Here is an 18,635-nt window from a genome sequence, read left to right on the forward strand (position 1 = left end):
TTTATGTTGTATGTCCGATATCTATGTTAACCTCGAGTTTTAATTTGTCCCCAATAAAATGCTCGACCTTGTAACAGATAAACCTCGGAGTTTATCTTAAAATTATTTCGACCCAAATTTCATCAAACTTTTGTTTTTTAGTAAAAGTTAAAATTTTGTTCAAAACTTTATTGCACCTCTTGTTACAAGATAAAAAAATAAATAAATTCAATTTAAAATTATAAAACGTGACGTAATGGGTTGGTGACGTCATAACACATAGTTTCTGTGACGTGACAGTGAATATAGAGTAAACGTCACAGTGAGGGAAAAATAAAACTCGGTCATTTATGACGTCATAGCCTAAAAAATTACACGAAAGTAATGATGACGTAATAGTTACATGATAATGACGTCACAGTTATATAAATTGTAAAGAGGTAATGGCGGCAAACCCGAACAAAAGTAAAATGAGTTTAAACATCTTTCTCACTTTGAGTTTAGCGCCAACGCGCGGCTGTTCGATGTTGTGCGAAAACTCCGCTGGGAGGACTTCAACAAAAGTCACATACAGGAAAGTTCCTGTTGCTAAACATTGCAGAATCGCTGTAGCGATTAACGTACCTGTGACGTCACTTAAATCAGGTTGTGACGTCATCAGGGTAGTAACACCAGGGGTGGTCAAGATTGGTTGATTTTCTGCTGACGTCATCAGCAACCCGATGACGCAACCTAGTGGTGACCCTGTGCAGAAAATGAGAGCGCAGACGACGGCGATTTTGGGTGATTCCCCGAAAGTTTCGAACAATCGAAGTCCGAGCCCGAACGCGATGACGCTCTTGTGAACACTCACCGCTAGGAGGAGCTGTATGAGTGGGGAAACCCCAGTTTCAAGACCTAAAGCGAGTCCTTCGAAGATTGAGTGAACGCTTAACACTCCGATCAAAATAAGAGCTCGCGTCCCCTCCTTCCTCATCACGTGACTTCGCATCCGTTCTACATCACTAGGTGACCTTTCGTGTGTCGGGTTGATGACGTCATACTGTGAAGGTTGTGACGTATTACAGAGATCGGTGACCAAGTTTTCGATGAACATTACGAGAAGGAGACCGGACGCGACCAGAAACTCGGTCACCGGGAATTCAGTCTCGATCTTTGCTGACATCATCACCTTGGTGACATCATCACGGGATTGCGGGAATAGTTCTAGCAGCGATATCCCGATGAACAATCCCCCGCAGAAACAATTAAGCAGACTTATGACGTCATACTTGCAGATTGTTTCTCCCATTCTTTTAAAAGAAGTCTAAAAAGAAAAATATAATTTACCTACGTCATAGTTTTGACGTTCTACAAAAATGTGGCGTCACAACAACAATAAGTTAACTGAAAAATACTTTTCACATAAAAGTAGTGACGTCATACCTTGGGCCCGCTGGTGCAACCCGAGGTCGGGGTCACGACCCTTATAGTGACGTCATCAACTTCTTCAATAACCACGTGGTCACCATGACAACGGTGACGTGACCTTGATTTCCATATAAGGAACGGAATCATCAGACCGAAGCAAAGACTTAAAATCCATAAAACCAACGCCGACAAAATCTTAACCACGTGAATCTCCATTATTCTAAACAACAATAGAACACAATAGGTTACTATGACGTCACACGTACCCTGTTGGTTCGCTAACAATAAAAAGTGCGCTCTCACTGTTGCGTAAAACGAATATTTCTAAACCTCGCGATATTTCGTTATGACGAAATAATGAACGCGAACTCGAACCTTGTTGTTTGGATCGATATCGATCGTTATGACGTCATAATGCGATCGCGGTGTGTTTTTGATTGCAATTGTTACTCGAAGAAGCCTCGGGCAACACTTAACGTTTTTGAAATAATTACAACTTGACCTACTTACTCCTGCGCATAAACATCTTGATATTATTCCGCCGAAGTTTTTACTTGCGATTTTTTGATATCAATCCGCTGTGGTTTTTATTTTTAGTGTTTCTGCTCTGTTTGTTAAATCTAGAACCTCACAAAAACGTTGAGCTAATATGAGTAATATTTCTTGCTCGACTACTTTTCCACCTTTCAGTTATGTCAGCTATTTCATTGTCTGCGCTGTGATCACCACCCGAGCGTTTCAACGTCACAAATATTAGCGTGAACCTCGTATCACGTTTTACTGCAGATCGCTTAAAAACTAATTAAATTCAAATCACGAAATTGTCTCGCATGAAATTTAAAGCTTAATCGCTTTTAATAAACAAATGTTTAGAAATTTTAACAATTCTCGGTAATAAACCCCGCTTTTAAACCCCATAAAACCTGGTTTGAACAATTAAATTTAAATAACAAACCTCGCAATAAAATGTAATCTAATTTTCATCCTCTATGCTAACAAGACCGTTCTGACGACTTACTTTGTAAACAAGGATTAGAACGTCGATGACAACCTACGTCACCGCTGTCATGCCTCGCTGAGCAACGATGAATAATTAATGCTCAACCGCGTTGTGACGTCACAGTCATGGTGTGCGCGTACATCGAACTAGAGAGAAACTAATTTTTAGTTTTATTTAAACAAAAGAAAAAAGGAAATAGATCGATCCGCCAACCAAACGCGTTTTTTTGGGTTTGTGACGTCATGTGGTTTTGTTACGTCATGTTGTGGCGTAGCAGCAAAAAAAGAATTAATTTTAGGAACGTAAAATAACGAATTTCTTAGCTTCAATCTTTAAAATAATATTTTTATTTTACAGATTTTTTCCCGCACGTTGGCGTGTTGGAGCGATGATTGACAGGTGAGGTGATTCCAATTCATTCGAAGTTTGAAAGTTTAGAGGAAGGTCGAACTCGAATTATGGAGAATCAAGTAAGTTTAATAATCAGTAATTAGCGATATTTAATTAACATTAGCAACATTTAATTATTATTTCGGTTAATTAAAGATTAAACTTGACTTTAAATAGTTTTTTGGTTAAAAAATATTTTTTTTTACAACTTCATTTTTTTAAATTAAAACTAAATTAAAATACTTAATTAGGCAATTAACTACATTTAAAAAATTAATTACATTGAAAAAACAAGACTTGGTTGACCTAAAATAATTAAATTGTCTTCTAATTATATTTTTAATTTTTTAGGTTGATTCGGTTGACAAGGAGGCGGGGAATCCCCCTTCACCGAAACCGGACACAGAAGGAGCTAAAGCAGGTAAAAAGTGGGGTAAAATATTAACCCAATATTGGGGGTAAAATCCTAATTTTCAGAATAGTTTAAATGTAGGGGGCCATATATATATATTTGAATGTATATTTGTCTCTTTTCGTTGCTATAAGACTTACTTTGTTGAATGTAATATCTTTGTGGATTTGCTAGATTTAGTTTTTGTTGAAAAGTTTTTAAATCCTCGAAAACTCTTTTTGTAAAAAGTAAAAGTGGAGTTGATAATGTTCAAGGACGTTCTTCAAACTGTTAAACCATTGTTTAGGTTTTATTTCCATTGTGACGTCATTTAAGTATTGTTGTTAAAATTTTGAGCAAAAATGTTTTGAAAACTTTACATTTTTAAATTTTTGCAAAAAAGTTGCGAAGTCACATTAGATAATCGTCCGATTATTACGAAATAACAAACTTCTGTTTGTTACTTTGTGACGTCATAATGGTGTCTAGTTTCCGCGTTAAATGTTTAATGAAAAGTCTGCGAAATTCGAGAATATCCAGCAACAATATGTTACAAGAAGAGATCGCGCGATGTTTTATTGTCTTCCGCGGTTCACGCGAAGCTTTAACGAAATTCGATCGCGTTGTTTAACTTAAAATAGATTCCATTGTTGCGTAATAATTAGCTAGAGGTCATATTGTGACGTCATAATCACGCCTTGGTATCGTGCAGTCTGGGTCGGGGTTTAAACTCGCGACCGCTAGTTTTAGCTTTTTGTTTGGTTTTGTAAAAGAATAATAAAGTTTACAATTTTCTTTGTTGTTTCTAGTTTATTTACAAGCGCGTGTTACAAAAGTTTTCATTTAAATTTAGTGAATAATTTTGAGTTAAAAAAACAATTGTTTTAATAAAGTTTGTTTTTTAACTTGGTTTTCTTCACAACAAAGATTACATTGCAGTCATTTTATATCATTTGCTACAAAACCTTAAGGTAGTAGGTTTTATATTTAACTGGAAAATGATGTGTTGTTGTAACATGTTTAAGCTATCTGTAAACGTCGGGCTCAAGAACGAATAGTGTGGCATTGGTGCGGCTCGAACCCAAAACCTTTTAGTGTGTTTAAGCTATATGTAAACGCTGGGCTCAAGGGCGAATAGTGTGGCAATGGTGCGGTTTGAACCCGAAACTTTTTGGTGTGTTTAAGCTATCTGTAAACGCCGGACTTAAGAGCGAATAGTGTGGCATTGGTGCGACTTAAACCTGAAACCTTTCGATGTGTTTAAGCTATCTGTAAACGCTGGGCTCCAGGGCGAATAATGTGGCATTGGTGCGGCTCGAACCCAAAACCTTTTAGTGTGTTTAAGCTATATGTAAACGCTGGGCTCAAGGGCGAATAGTCTGGTATTGGTGGAGCTTAAACCCGAAACCTTTCGGCTCGTTATTCAATAATATGCCTTGTACATTTACTGCCGGATTAAATAAAAATTTTACTTGCAGATGTAGCTGAGACAAAGGCGCCCTCCGATGGTGCGAGCAACAATGTTGGACAACCAGTAGATGGCGCCAACTTTGGTTCGAAACGTCGAAGAGTTGGCGGGGGTCAAGGGGGCGCGGCTCATCGACGTATTACGTCACAACAAGCCCAAGCCACCAGCATGCCAGTAAGTCAAAAACTAATTGTTTATTTATTGTTGGGAAAATGTCGATTTACATTCAAAAATTGGGGATTTTTCGTTATCCTGACATTTTTTGGGTTTCGTTACCATGACAATTTTGGGAGTATTTTATTTATTTGGTATTTTGACCCAGTTCAAAGTTGTCCAAGTTTTAGTTGACTTTATGACGTATTCATCAACTCGAGTTTAAAGCAATTATTGTCAAAATATTCGAGGGTTCCATGAGTTAATAATTACCTCAAACATTGTTACTTTCACACCGGTTCATGCTGTGTTTGATCTCTAATACTCGCACCTGAACATAGGTTTGCGTGCATTTTAAATCTAAACGAGAGCTTATCTTGTTACTAGGGGCAACCGACGCGCCAAAATGTTTTAATTGACTCTGTCGTAATTATTAATAACACTGAAGTGTTAGAATATTAAAAGGTGTTTGTAATGTTTTTGGAATATTATTCGGTGTAAAAAAACTTTTAGTTGCCAGCGAAATTACTGCTATTAAAAAGGAAATATAAGTTGGTGTAACAATTATATTTTAAGGATAATACTCGCTATTGAAAGGGGGTCATTATAAGTTTATTATTTGTTAATTTCAACCAGCTTTTAAGTGACAAAAAACAAGGTAGTGGTATAAAAACGAAGTCATTGCGCATCCAGCTTTGCACAAATATAAGCTGAGTATTATTAACCATATCAGTGAATAAACTTTATTTTATTCCAGACGGGAGGTAAGAAGAACGTTGTGCTATCAGGTGATGCTATGAAAGAGATGGCAAGGCAGGCAAAAGCGATGCGGGAGGACAGGAGGTCTGGGCTCGATTCCCGGCACAAGTGGATCATATCTAAGGTGGGTAAACAGGGGTCATAATGGGGGTGATGTCTCGGGTTATTACGAAATTTTGGGATTAACTTTATTCTTAAAATAAAAATGTAAATATAGAAATATCTTCACTAGAATTTTGGGTAAAAGGCACCAATAAAAATAAATAAAATTCAACTAAATATTGATTTTATTATTGACTAACAATCTACATTAATTAACATAGCAACATGAAACAGTTGGTTAAAAATTGTTCAACTTTAGGTCGCAGAAGCGATGAAGATCGAGGACTCCGCGGTTGAGGAACAAATTATTGGGGACGAAAGATTCGAACTTTTTGATTCCTTCTTTGCTTCAAACGGATCGAAGAAGCTCATGTTTTATTATCAGGTAATAATAGCACTTTGTGTTTAACTTATCAGTACCTGAAATCTTAATGTTTCACAAGTTCAAAAGTTATATAATGCTGTAGTATCTAAACTCGTTTATTATTACGTCATACTTACCCCATGATTACGTCATAATAGGAAACATCGAAAGAGCCGACTTACTCTCGTTCCGACATGATGAGTGTTCATCCAAACGCAGCTCCCAAGGAGAAACTATTCATGACAACCGGTGACGTAGAACGTAAGTGACGTAATCAAGTTGTGACGTCATGTAAACTCTGATGTTTATTTTAACCAAAAACTGTTTTCTGGAGTTAATAGTTATGTCACAAGTTTTTTAAAGTGACGTCACAAGTTATTTCATAGTGACGTCACAAGTTCTTTTATAGTGACGTCACAAGTTCTTTTATAGTGACGTCACAAGTTTGTATTTTTATCATAATGACGTCACAAAAGGTATTTTTTCTGCAGCGTTGACGGGGATCTGTTATTTCTTCCTCCGCACGATCACGAAGTCGATCTCGACGTCCAACATCGCGAACGAGGTCAACTTTGGGATGATCGACGCCCAGGACGGGGGGTTGCTCAAGGGGATCGAGGATCTGCTGGGGAGGGTCATGGTCCCCGCTCTGAAGGCGCAAACCAACTGGGGTCAACTCACCGCTAATGGGAGCAACAATCAACAGCAGGTAATGACGTCATGATGATGTGTTACGTCATAGGTCATTACGTTTGTTATGATGTCATGATGTGTTACGTGATTAACTAAAATAAGTTTGATTTTCACAAAATTTAAATTGTTTTATTTATGACGTCACAATGTTTCTATTATGAGCAGATAGACGATTTTATCGAATCGATCGAGAAGTTTGTTTCGACTCTGAGCGCGGCAAGGTCAAACATGGCGGGAAGATTTGAACTTGACGAATTTGACGTAGGCTACAACCTTGATGGCGTCACAGGACCGCAAGAGTACGCTCAAGTGGTACAGAACTTGGACTTGGTCGAGAAGCTGGAGGGGGTGTTGGCTGGTTGGTGTAAACAGATCGATCAGGTAAGGTTTTATCTTGAAATAAAAATTAAGAAATATTTAATTCCCAATATTTTCCATCCGCAAGGTGTTAGCAGAGAGCGAGCAAATGCGGAAGGAAGCCGACGATATTGGGCCAGCAGCGGAACTCGATCACTGGAAACAAAGGATGGCGAAGTTTAGTTCGTTGTTGGATGAAATCAAGACAACTAAGGTGACGTCATCAACACGCTACTATGATGTCATAATTTTAATTTGTCGTTTTTATCTTAACAGTTTACTATTTTAGTTGAAGAATATCATATAAATATATTTATGTGCCAAATTGTGACGTAACAAAGTTTACTTATGACGTAGGTGCGGACAGTGATCGGGATATTGCACGCAGGAAAGTCAAGGTCGTTAAGGGAGTGGAAGACTTTGGATTCAAGGATCACGGACGCTGCGAACGAGGCCAAGGACAACGTGAAATATCTTTACACTCTGGATAAGTTCTTCGGACCTCTCTCTAAGTGCACACCACAAGGTACGTCATAGTTTTGTGACGTCATGGTTTTGTGAGCTTATAGTTTTGTAAGGTTATAGTGTTGTGACGTCATAGTTTTGTAACGTCATAATTTTTAATACACATTTATGTAACGGAGAAGCTTAATGCCTGCTTATAATTAACGTTTTTTTAATCGTTCAGGTATGATCGAAGTCCTCCCAGGATTGCTGAGCAGCATCCGGATGATCCACAGCATCTCCCAGTTCTATCATACGTCAGAGAGGATGACGTCATTGTTCGTAAAGGTTAAAACGACATCAGTAAAATATATCAACTTGTAAATAAAAAAATGCTGTAATTGTAACAATTGTTGTTTATGACATCACAGGTAACCAACCAGATGATCACGACATGTAAACATTACATCATGGGAGGGAAGGAGAGAGTTTGGGAGATCGATCGAACTATTTTATTGGAGAGGATCGAAAGTTGCTCCAGGCTGAATCAGGAGTATCAGAAGGCATTCCACAGGTACTTTATGACGTCATTCTGACAGTATTGTGATGTCATCATAACTTCATTATTCTTATGAATATATTGAAGCGTTTCTAGTTTTAAAATGTGATTTTACTAAAAATCTGACGGCTTTATTAGTTATGTAATAATGACGTCATAATCATAGAACAAAGGCGAAGTTGAGCGAGAACCCCAGCGAGCGACAGTTTGAGTTCAGTGAGAATTACATCTTCGGGAAGTTTGACACATTCTGTGCGAGAATCGGTAAGTTATCGGTGATGGTTTCAACTTTGAAAACTTTCTCAGCGCTTAAGGATATCAAGATCGAGGGGATCGATGCAATGTACATCAAGTAAGTTATTGTTTAAGCATTGTTGCTTAAAATTGGTCATAATAATTATTTTTAAAGCATTGTTGTTTAAAATTGGTCACAATTAGCATTGTTTAAGCATTGTTATAGTTATCAATTGTTCATGGATGCTTAAAATGTATTGTTTTTTTGTTGTTGCTGTTTCTAATTGTCTTAGCATTGTCTTTTAAATTATTTTTAATTATTCAAAAATCATTTTTAATTATTCAAAAAATAAAACGTCATTTAATAACTTATGACATCACAAACAGGTATTTGAACCTTGTGAGCAGTGTCGAGAAGAAGAAGTACGATGTACTTGACCATCGCAAAGCAGAATTCGATTCCGATTTCGTCGAGTTTAAAGTGCAAGTTGATGGCCTCCAGTTGGCGCTGCAGAGCTACATGGACTCGTGGTTTGATCGCTCGCTCTCGGTCGAATATCTTCTCCAACTTCTGGAGAAATTTAAGGGAATCACTGGAGCCAGGTAAAAAATAAATCAATATTTTTTTGAGTATTGGTTTCGTGTTGATTTAGGTTTAAAATAACTTTGTACTTGGACGGGTTCGGTGATGCTATAATATACTTTAAAAATCTTAATGTAAACATTATTCTTGATGTCATTTTTTAATTCATTTCATTGATTTTTACATTTTTCACCGTTGCATTAATGTCACCTTTATTGTAGTTATTATTTTTTTTTTGATGCGCCAAAAACCGAAATAAGAAAATTTGTTTTATTTAGTTTTGACATAGCAGAAAAGTATTCTACGTTGTTGGGAAGATATTCCAAGGACTTGGAAGTTGTTAGGAAGACTTACCAGAAGTTTAAAACCGATCCTCCGATCGCCAGGAACATTCCGCCAGTGTCAGGTAGTACTTTACACATTTATGTCCTACTTGTATTTTGCAAGATGTCATCTATATTGAATGAAGCTAAGTGGACGATATATATGTCTAATTTATAGGCCTACTATATAAAAAAATTCTGTTTGTGGTAAATTATTGCAGGCAAATATTAGGTGAGAGTTCCAACCATATTATGACAATTAAAATCCCACCCATTGGTCAGGCTATCGACTAGTTAATATCAGTATGTTAAAACAAATACAGGTCAAGTAATATCAGTTACTGTACTTTATAAACCTATGCTGTTTTTCTTATTAATTCATCAAACCTCAGTATTTTTATATTTTTCCAGGCAAGATATCATGGGCCCGACAACTTTACCGAAAGATTTCGCTTCCAATGGATTACTTTAAGAAGGAAGAAGGTTTGTTGAGATCATTGGAGGGGAGGAAAGTTGTGAAAACTTTTAACAAGATTTCGACAGTTTTGCTGGAATATGAAGTCTTGTATCATCGAGGATGGTAGGTTTTAAACCTCATAGTTAATTTCTTATCTAACAGGGTAATGTAAGGCTAAAAATCTATATAATGTGCATTTCTTTGGTTTTATTTAGCCAAACGTCCCGTTGACATATATATAATATTTAAACTGTAAAAAATTAACAATTTTTTTAAATTGTAAATAGTAATTTTACTTTTATGTTACATTTTGATTGTTCAAATTTTAACGCCTTAATAAAAAGGACAAAAACATTGATGGGACAAAGAAATATGACAAAACCAAATTTTTGATTGAATCCGACAAAATATGACGAAAACAAATTTATGATTGACAGGTGCAGAGCTGTTGATGTTGTGAAGAACGGAATGAAAGCCTCGCTGTTGATTCGACATACAGAAAGTGGGAAGTTGTTGATCAACTTTGATCCAACAATTTGGGAGCTGTTAGCCGAGTCCAAATACTTCACCAAGATCGGACTTGAGATCCCTGATGTGGCGTTCAGGCTGTGTCTCAAAGAAGACGAAATTAACAAGACCAGGGTAGGTCTTCAGTTTATCCTTATAAAATATAAAGTTTGTTCTTATCAAGTTGACTCAGTTTACTCTTTACTCTTATCAGCTTACTCTTATAAAGCATGTAGAGTAGGTTACTCCTACAATAAGATTGCTATATAATATTTAAGTAAATTTATATTATGTTAATGTTAAAATTTTTCTATAAAAACCTGAGACAACATGTTTAAAAGTCAAGTATCTATATGGTTCATATGTTTTAAAATGCCAAATTGTTTCTTGTTGTAGAGTGACTTAAAGGAGATGATTGAAGCATTTGAAGGATTGACTTCTGAGATATCTCCACTTTTGACCCCGTTGTTGAAACCATTTATAACCCGCGTGGATGACAAGGTTAAGCTTGGTCTTACAACCATCAACTGGAACTCTTTGAATATCTCCAACTTTATTAAAGATGTTCACAAGGCAATTGATGAACTTAAGCTGATTGTGAAGAGGGTGAGTTATGGAATATTTGAATTTGTTTTAATCAAGTTATGTTATATGAAAACTCTAAAACATACAGTTTAACTAAAACTTAGAATTGTTTCTCATAAAAACCAATTTAAATTTTTAAATTAAAACTAAAGTCAATTTTTCACATTATTAAATAAACATTTTTGATATGTTTACAAAACTATAATCGGAAATGAAAATGGCACCACGTGTTAACTCAGCATAATAATCATTATTATGACATCACACAATAGATTCAGGACATCATGGAGTGCAGAATCGAGAAGGACTTGGAGGAGATCGGATCTACTGCTCTGTGTGACTTCCCTGATGATGATGCAGTGACGTGCGACCGATTCATCAAACTCACTGAAGATGTCACCAACTCATCCAGTTTAACTCTCGTGAATGGAAGCGCTTCCGTCGAGACTGCAGTGTTCGAGATAATTGAGGTGTGATGTCATAATCATTGGTATTCGTCTTAAATGCAAAAAGGACAGACATATATATTCGTTTCACTAAAAATTATTTGTCTTAAAACACCATTTAACAAATAAATATTTACGGAATACCGTTTGTTTGTTAACAACATTTTTCCTATAATAAGAAGATTTTGATTAACCCTTTTCATTAACTCTTTTTTGGGTAAAATTTTTTTAATTTACATAAAAAGTGACCTTTATTCTGATCAAATGTGGTTTCTTAGATTTTGTTTTTCGGGAATACGTTCATTCGGTAAAATGGTTTTGGTAATATGTCCATATACCACCATGCAAATTTAACTTAAATTGCTTTTAAACTTAGGCACAATCGTACTATTGTATATATTTAATAATAACTAACATTATACTTTAACATCACAGATGATTGAAGGGCAATTGACGCCAAGTGAGCTGGCTGGACTTGAGAACCAAGCCCGTTCAGAAAACTTCCCAGTTTGGTATTACACTCTTATGGGGAATGTTTGCCAGCGTACAACTGATGCTTTGGTATGTCTACTCCTTGTTATATATAATGTCGTTTATATAATAATGAGATTGATTTTTAAGTTGTAATATAGATTGTTAAACTAAATCTTTACGTCCATGTAATTTTTGGATCCTTTTTGTTTTTTAGATTTTTTTAATATTTTAGTCCAAAACTTAATTATTTAATCAATTATTATCACAGGTTCGATCCACCCGACTCTCACTGGACACAATCAAACGTCGACTCCAACAAACAAACAAATACCAAACCTCTCAACCTTTTGGTCCTGCTAAAAGTGATGTCACAAAACCTCCATTGTTCAAGTCTCTGATCGTTCTCAACTTGCCCCAAATTATCCTCAAGCCAAGTTTAGATGATATCCAAGTAATATTTTTGTTTTGTTTTTTAAGAATTCAATTAAATATAATGGAATTTGGTGGCTGTATTTATGGCCAAAATCTAATTTATAACCTTACAGTAAAACTGCCCTTAAAGTTGAAAAACTAAGAGTCAATTTTGAAAACGTTTATTTAAAAATTTAAACAACTTTTAAATTGTATTTTAGGCAACATTGAACAAAGGTATTGAGATGATCCTGAACGCAAGTGTGAGTGTGGTGTTATGGAAATACGCGGACATGCACTTCCAACAACAACAGATGGAAGCTGAAGCGATGAGGAAGATGGGAGAGGACATCAAGACACAGATCAAACCTCCTAAACCTGTGCACAAGCAGATCAGGTTCGTAACTTACTTGGTTTGTTTATTTTAAGCCTGTGGTATTATATAACGATGTTTGTCAAAGCAAATATAGGTTAAATAAAACCTAAGATTGGTGTAAATGTTATTTGTTGGTGTGATATAATGCCATTAAATTTGACTATTTCTTACAATATTTGTATACTTTATATTTGGATTTTTTATTAACATTTTATCAGTAAATATAAAATAATTGTCAACTTAATGTTTATTAGTGAACACAAAGATGTGGTAAAAGTTGTTGTAGCTCTGCATTCAGTCATCAGCTCACTTAAAAGTGATTGCGATTCGGTAAATATCCAAACTATATTTTTAATAACAGATTAATATCACTGTCTGGTCTGTATTAAAAGTTTGTTAAAGACCGAGCAATAATATGAAGCCGAAATAAAATGAAATTCTGAATCTGAATTAGTCTACTTTTGTTTTAATATCATCTCCAACATTACTTCAATATTGTCTTGTGTTTAGTTGTTGGACAACTTCAGTGGCTTCAGTGAGTTGTGGTTGGGCGACCCTCAGGAGAAAATCATCGAGTTTGTTGAATCTGCCCCAGTTTACTCTGAATATGAGGCCCAGATCAAGTACGACTGTTTTGTTTAAAGTTGATCATAGATCATATAACAAAAAATTTTAATTATGTTGTTTTTTTTAAACTCTGTAGTTGTACGTAGGCTACTCGAATATTTAAAAAATTAACCAATGTTCCAACCTAATCTTCTTTTTTCCATCCAGATATTACCACAAGTTGGAATCGGATGTTGAGGAGCTTCCGATGAGCTACAGAGTAGGATCAGTTTTGTTTGAGACAGAGGAGTTGAGGTTGGCGTTCGTGCAAGAGTGCAAGTCCTGGATGCGAGCTTTCGGAGGAGCTCTCAACGAGAAAGTGGGAGCTGAGCAGGAGAACATCTTCAACTTTATTGATAACCTTGGCAAGAGAATGAGGTTTGTTAAAAATTTAACTTTTTTCTCTTTATTTGTCTATGCACTTTTTGTGGGTTTTAACCACTGAGGTCGTGGGTTTAACTCTCATTGCTTCCAAGCTGTAGCGCCCTTGAGTAAGGTGCTATAAACGGTATAAAGTTCTGCTGAGTCAACACTTAATCAGCATTTTAGTTACTTGGCAATTATAATCTATAATATCTCAAACTGCCACAGACAACTTGAGATTGGGTCAGGGTAACTGATGGTACTCTATGTTAAGGTCGCACATTTGACCTTCTCACATTGTGGATAAAGAATAGATAATCTAATTAGTAATGTCAATAAACTGTAATAAACAAAATTTAACCCAGAAATGTTGTAAATATTGTTTCAGTCGCTCAATTAATGATTTGGACGATGTTCGTGAAGCGATGTCAGCCTTGGAGGAGATCAGAGAGCAGCAAACGAGATTAGACATGACAATCGGGCCGATAGAAGAGAGTTATGCTTTGTTGAACAAGCTTGAGTTGGTTTATAACGACGGCAATGCTGAGAGAGTTGACGGGTTGGCTTATCAATGGAAAAACCTGCTTGCTTTGGTGGGTTTTAACTTGTATTTTAATTTAGTTTGGCATTGGCTTTTAACTTTAATTTTTTTTAGATATTTATTAATTTTTTTTACATTTAACAGGACAATAGATATTAATTGTGTAGAATTTGACTAATTTCTTTTGTAAACTTGATCAATGAACAAACTTGTAAATTTTAGGTTGTGACAACTCAAAGCACTTTATTAGAAGTTCAACCAGGGTTTAAAACCGCGTTGTTGGCTGGTGTTGAGAAGTTCAAGGTGGATACAGAAGACTTTTATAAAGATTATTCCAACAAGTAAGTTGTTGTCTCATCTGTTAATATTATTATTTACTCCTGAGCAAAGTCATACAAGTATAGCAAAAAGTAAAAGATTATTAATATAAAAATGTTAATAATTCTTTATAATAACAGAAGACATTAATTTGTCATTAACCACTTAAGTTATGACATCACAATTTAATGATATGTTACATCACAGAGGCCCCAACATTCAAGGTATTCCACCACGAGAGGCAAGCGATCGACTTCAGATCTTCCAGACCAGATTTGACGAGTTGTGGAGAAAATATATAACTTACTCTGGTGGGGAGGTGTTATTTGGTCTCACTGTGACAGGTTGGTGTTTGAATGGTTTTATTTGGTCTTATTATGTTTGGTTGGTATTTTACTGGTTTTATTTGGTTTTAGTGTGACTGGTTCCTATTTGTATTGTTTTGTTTGGTCTTATTATGTTTGGTTGGTATTTGAATGGTTTTAGTGTGAATGGTTCCTTTTTGTATGGTTTTAGTAAATCTGGTTGGTATTGGTATAAATAATTTTTTTTGGTTTTTGTTTTTATTTGTGTTGGTATTTTTAAAATATTTGTTAACAGAAGTATTGAAATATTTAAACATTAATTTGTTGGTTAAAATCATTTTTTTCAAACTTAACAGAATATCCGGACCTTCAAAGGATCAAACGTGAGTTGACTTTGTTGCAGAAGTTGTACGGGTTGTACAACAATGTGATTGACAGCGTGAACGGGTATTACGACATCTTGTGGGCTGAACTTGATATTGAAAAGATCAACCAAGAACTTATGGACTTCCAGAACAAGTAAGCTTTCAATATTAAAGTTGGAGTACCTGGGTTATATTTGTGTATAGCACTTGTAGTAAAATTTTAAACAATTTATTCACCTTTTTAAATGTAAATTTGTATTTTGTATGGAATGTATTAAACATGTTATTAAAAATGTTTACCACATGAAAAAACTTTTATTGTTATTAGATGTCGCAAGTTGCCTAAAGCCTTAAAGGAGTGGGACGCCTTCCTGGATCTTAAGAAGAAGATCGACGACTTTAGTGAATGTTGTCCTATACTGGAGATGATGTCCGATAAGGTTTGATTTATTATTACTTGATGTCCATGTGGTTTATTACAGCTTGATTATATTGTTTTTTTTTTTAACTTCTACAACGTGTTCATGCCTTAGTTATACAGTATTTTTAAGGGCATATTTGCAATGTATTTACTTAATTATATACATTTAATACCCTTTACAATGTATTTTGAGTTAATATTCGTGATTTTTTTCATCGTTTAAGTTCTTTTCCAGCTTCCAACATGATAGACAACACTTACAGTATGATTATATTGCAGGCAATGATGAACAGACATTGGGAAAGGATTGCAAAATGCACAAAGCATTCGTTTGATGTTGAGAACGAAAACTTCCAGCTTCGGAACATCATGGAAGCTCCATTGTTGGAGAACAAAGAAGATATTGAGGTTTGTGATGCCACATTTGATTATTTCGCAGGATATTTACTTCAAAAAACGATTGGCAGATTAATTATCAGGCAATTATAATCTATATTATCCCAAACTTTCCAAGGCAACTCGAGACTGGGTTGGAGTAACTGATGTTACTCTATGTTTAGGTTGTGAAGTCAACCTTCCCACATCAAGCTAAAAATAAATTCAAAAAAAATGTCTTAAACAATCTTTCAGTGTTTTTAACGCTTCTTTAACTTATTATTTCAACCTGTTATGTTTATTGCAGGACATCTGCATTAGTGCAGTAAAAGAACGTGATATAGAGGCCAAGTTGAAACAAGTTGTATTGGATTGGAGTGTTCAAGTTTTCACATTCTCGTAAGTTGTTTAACTAAAGCTACATTGTGTGAAATTTTAAGTAATACTTAAATTCTTTATATTTTGAATTTATTATTAAGTTTAAACTACATGTAAGCATTAACAAATGTTTATATTTATAACATTACAGTCAATTCAAAACTCGTGGAGAATTGTTGTTGAAGGGAGCAGATATTATGGAGATTGTTGCCCTTATGGAGGATTCACTTATGGTACTTGCTTCATTGATGAGTAACAGGTAGCTGTGTGATGTCATTTTTATTGTACATGATGTAACTGTTCATTTGTTTAGTGGTATAATTTCTAAATAATGTCATTAAGTTTTGTTGTTTTGTCATAATTTCCATACTTTTTAACACAGTACTTTGTTTTAACATCTTATTACATCACAATATTTCTATTGTTTTTAATAGATACAACGCTCCCTTTAAACCCCAGATTCAAGGCTGGGTTCACAAATTATCTGGGACAACAGAGATCATAGAGAATTGGTTGGTGGTACAAAACTTGTGGGTTTACTTGGAAGCAGTGTTTGTTGGTGGTGATATTGCAAAACAACTACCCCAGGTTATTATTATAAAAAAGTGATATAATTGATATTTAATAAAATTTGCTGCTCGGTTTATATATATTTATATTGATATTTAAAGTGGACATGTGTTTATGTTCAATTTATAAGCTTTCAAAGTCACAAAATTTTGGGCAAATTTAGTTGCTACTACATTTGTAAAGTGCTTTAAGTTGTTAAACATTGCTAAAAAAAAAAAAGTTGTTTATTTAAAACACTTCGCCACATGAGTAGAAAATTAAGCATAAGGGCAGGCGTTTAACAATTATTAACTTTTAGGAGTCAAAGAGGTTTGCCAATATCGATAAATCATGGCAGAAGATCATGCAGAAAGCTCACGAGAACACCAACATTGTTCAATGTTGCATGGGAGACGACACTTTGGCGCAACTACTTCCACATTTACTCGAGCAACTTGAGATGTGCCAGAAGTCTCTAACTGGATATCTGGAGAAGAAGAGATTGTTGTTCCCCAGGTTTGTTGTGGTTGGATTTTTAATTGTGTAAAACTTATTTAAAACAATGTTTAACACAGCATATATCGGTGGTATTAAAATGCCAAATACTGTTACTTACAATAAGGTTTTTCAAGTTAATTTTGATAAGTGCAAACGTAAATATATATTTAATTTATATTTGCAATCCTTGAGGGCATTAAGTATAAGCGCTTTTACTAAGTTGATTAATATGCCTTTGACAAAATGCTTTTTACTGTTTTTTAGATTTTTCTTCGTATCTGATCCAGCTTTATTGGAAATTCTTGGTCAAGCCAGCGACTCGCACACAATTCAGGTAACCTGGCAACTTTACTTTTATCTTATTTTTACTCAAAAAGGATATAATACTGATGTTATATTTTGGTCTTGTTGTAATATATAATTAGACAATCATAAAAAATGGCATCGTTGTTGTTTAAGCTTGGAAACTGTATTTGCTTTAGAATTTATTAAAACAACTTATTGCTTTTAGGCTCATTGCTTGAGCTTGTTTGACAACGTTTACAAAGTTGAGTTTGATGAAAAAGTTTACGATCGCATCACTAAGATCAACTCACAAGAAGGAGAAGTCGTTGATCTCGACACCCCGGTCATGGCTCAGGTGTGATGTCATAATTGTTGTGCTTGTAACGTCAGAAACATTGTGTATCATTGTTTTATTTAAAATACAATATTTTTATTATGACATCACAGGGCAACGTGGAAGTCTGGTTAAAGAACCTACTGGACATGGTATTAAACACTGTTCATGTGATCATAAGAAGAGCATGGCAAGCGTTGTGTGATACGTCAGGCTTCAAGTTGATTGAGTTTGAGAATGTCTTCCCAGCTCAGATCGGGCAACTTGGGATTCAAATGTTGTGGACTAGGGATGCAGAACAAGCTCTGGGAGCAGCTAAGTCGGATAAGAAGGTTTGTTAAAAACATTGTGGTGATCGGTATTTAAGTTTAACATAACATAAATATTTAATGATTACTTGTTCGTAATATTTAATTATATATTCAATTAAGAAGTAACACTTATTTTTACTGCTGGTATAAGTAAAAATAAAAAAACTTAATTCTTTTGATAAGTTATTTCTTTCATAAAATGTTTATTTATGACATCACATTGTTTCAGGCGATGGGAACAATGAACGACAAGTTTCTAGAAATGTTGAATGAGTTAATTGGGATGACGACGGCTGAATTGACCAAGTACGAAAGAACCAAGTTTGAAACTTTGGTTACCATCCATGTCCACCAGAGGGACATCTTTGACACTATGGTGAGATGAGTTGACATTTTTTTAACTCAAATTTAAAAAACTTTAAACATTATTTTAACTTATTATTTTAATTTGATATATACTAATTGTTATTTAAACCTTTTATCTGCATTAATTGTTAGAGTAATTTACTCTTTTTTTACTA

The 18,635-nt window shown here is 34.9% G+C and overlaps 2 protein-coding genes across 2 annotated transcripts in view; one reads left to right on the forward strand and one right to left on the reverse strand.

The window, feature by feature from the left end:
* Positions 1 to 159: 159 nt before the first annotated feature.
* Positions 160 to 1,973, reverse strand: LOC145759334 (zinc transporter ZIP1-like). Its single transcript, XM_082573138.1, has 2 exons — positions 1,405 to 1,973; positions 160 to 1,285 (listed from the first exon to the last, which is right to left on the reverse strand). Exons 1-2 carry the CDS (start codon positions 1,603 to 1,605, stop codon positions 401 to 403), a joined length of 1,086 nt encoding a protein of 361 aa, XP_082429264.1. The 5' UTR covers positions 1,606 to 1,973; the 3' UTR covers positions 160 to 400.
* Positions 1,974 to 2,770: 797 nt separating this feature from the next.
* Positions 2,771 to 18,635, forward strand: part of LOC145759042 (dynein axonemal heavy chain 5-like) — a 31,296-nt gene continuing 15,431 nt past the window's right edge. The window contains exons 1-39 of the mRNA XM_082572773.1: positions 2,771 to 2,859; positions 3,131 to 3,200; positions 4,649 to 4,812; positions 5,549 to 5,674; positions 5,912 to 6,037; positions 6,175 to 6,277; positions 6,508 to 6,725; positions 6,875 to 7,090; positions 7,155 to 7,280; positions 7,424 to 7,592; positions 7,755 to 7,858; positions 7,942 to 8,084; positions 8,236 to 8,421; positions 8,691 to 8,906; positions 9,165 to 9,292; positions 9,621 to 9,789; positions 10,104 to 10,308; positions 10,570 to 10,779; positions 11,031 to 11,228; positions 11,640 to 11,765; positions 11,947 to 12,129; positions 12,311 to 12,486; positions 12,720 to 12,795; positions 12,976 to 13,088; positions 13,240 to 13,449; positions 13,823 to 14,027; positions 14,198 to 14,316; positions 14,501 to 14,637; positions 14,955 to 15,117; positions 15,292 to 15,403; positions 15,664 to 15,792; positions 16,067 to 16,158; positions 16,289 to 16,396; positions 16,572 to 16,725; positions 17,006 to 17,202; positions 17,449 to 17,518; positions 17,696 to 17,824; positions 17,917 to 18,135; positions 18,344 to 18,490. Of these exons, the coding sequence (XP_082428899.1) occupies positions 2,848 to 2,859; positions 3,131 to 3,200; positions 4,649 to 4,812; positions 5,549 to 5,674; positions 5,912 to 6,037; positions 6,175 to 6,277; positions 6,508 to 6,725; positions 6,875 to 7,090; positions 7,155 to 7,280; positions 7,424 to 7,592; positions 7,755 to 7,858; positions 7,942 to 8,084; positions 8,236 to 8,421; positions 8,691 to 8,906; positions 9,165 to 9,292; positions 9,621 to 9,789; positions 10,104 to 10,308; positions 10,570 to 10,779; positions 11,031 to 11,228; positions 11,640 to 11,765; positions 11,947 to 12,129; positions 12,311 to 12,486; positions 12,720 to 12,795; positions 12,976 to 13,088; positions 13,240 to 13,449; positions 13,823 to 14,027; positions 14,198 to 14,316; positions 14,501 to 14,637; positions 14,955 to 15,117; positions 15,292 to 15,403; positions 15,664 to 15,792; positions 16,067 to 16,158; positions 16,289 to 16,396; positions 16,572 to 16,725; positions 17,006 to 17,202; positions 17,449 to 17,518; positions 17,696 to 17,824; positions 17,917 to 18,135; positions 18,344 to 18,490 (5,754 nt within the window). The 5' untranslated portion in view covers positions 2,771 to 2,847. The remainder of the gene's footprint in view (positions 2,860 to 3,130; positions 3,201 to 4,648; positions 4,813 to 5,548; positions 5,675 to 5,911; positions 6,038 to 6,174; positions 6,278 to 6,507; positions 6,726 to 6,874; positions 7,091 to 7,154; positions 7,281 to 7,423; positions 7,593 to 7,754; positions 7,859 to 7,941; positions 8,085 to 8,235; positions 8,422 to 8,690; positions 8,907 to 9,164; positions 9,293 to 9,620; positions 9,790 to 10,103; positions 10,309 to 10,569; positions 10,780 to 11,030; positions 11,229 to 11,639; positions 11,766 to 11,946; positions 12,130 to 12,310; positions 12,487 to 12,719; positions 12,796 to 12,975; positions 13,089 to 13,239; positions 13,450 to 13,822; positions 14,028 to 14,197; positions 14,317 to 14,500; positions 14,638 to 14,954; positions 15,118 to 15,291; positions 15,404 to 15,663; positions 15,793 to 16,066; positions 16,159 to 16,288; positions 16,397 to 16,571; positions 16,726 to 17,005; positions 17,203 to 17,448; positions 17,519 to 17,695; positions 17,825 to 17,916; positions 18,136 to 18,343; positions 18,491 to 18,635) is intronic.

Source organism: Corella eumyota, chromosome 7 (genome assembly GCF_963082875.1).
Source record: "Corella eumyota chromosome 7, kaCorEumy4.1, whole genome shotgun sequence".
NCBI classification, from domain to species: Eukaryota; Metazoa; Chordata; class Ascidiacea; order Phlebobranchia; family Corellidae; genus Corella; species Corella eumyota.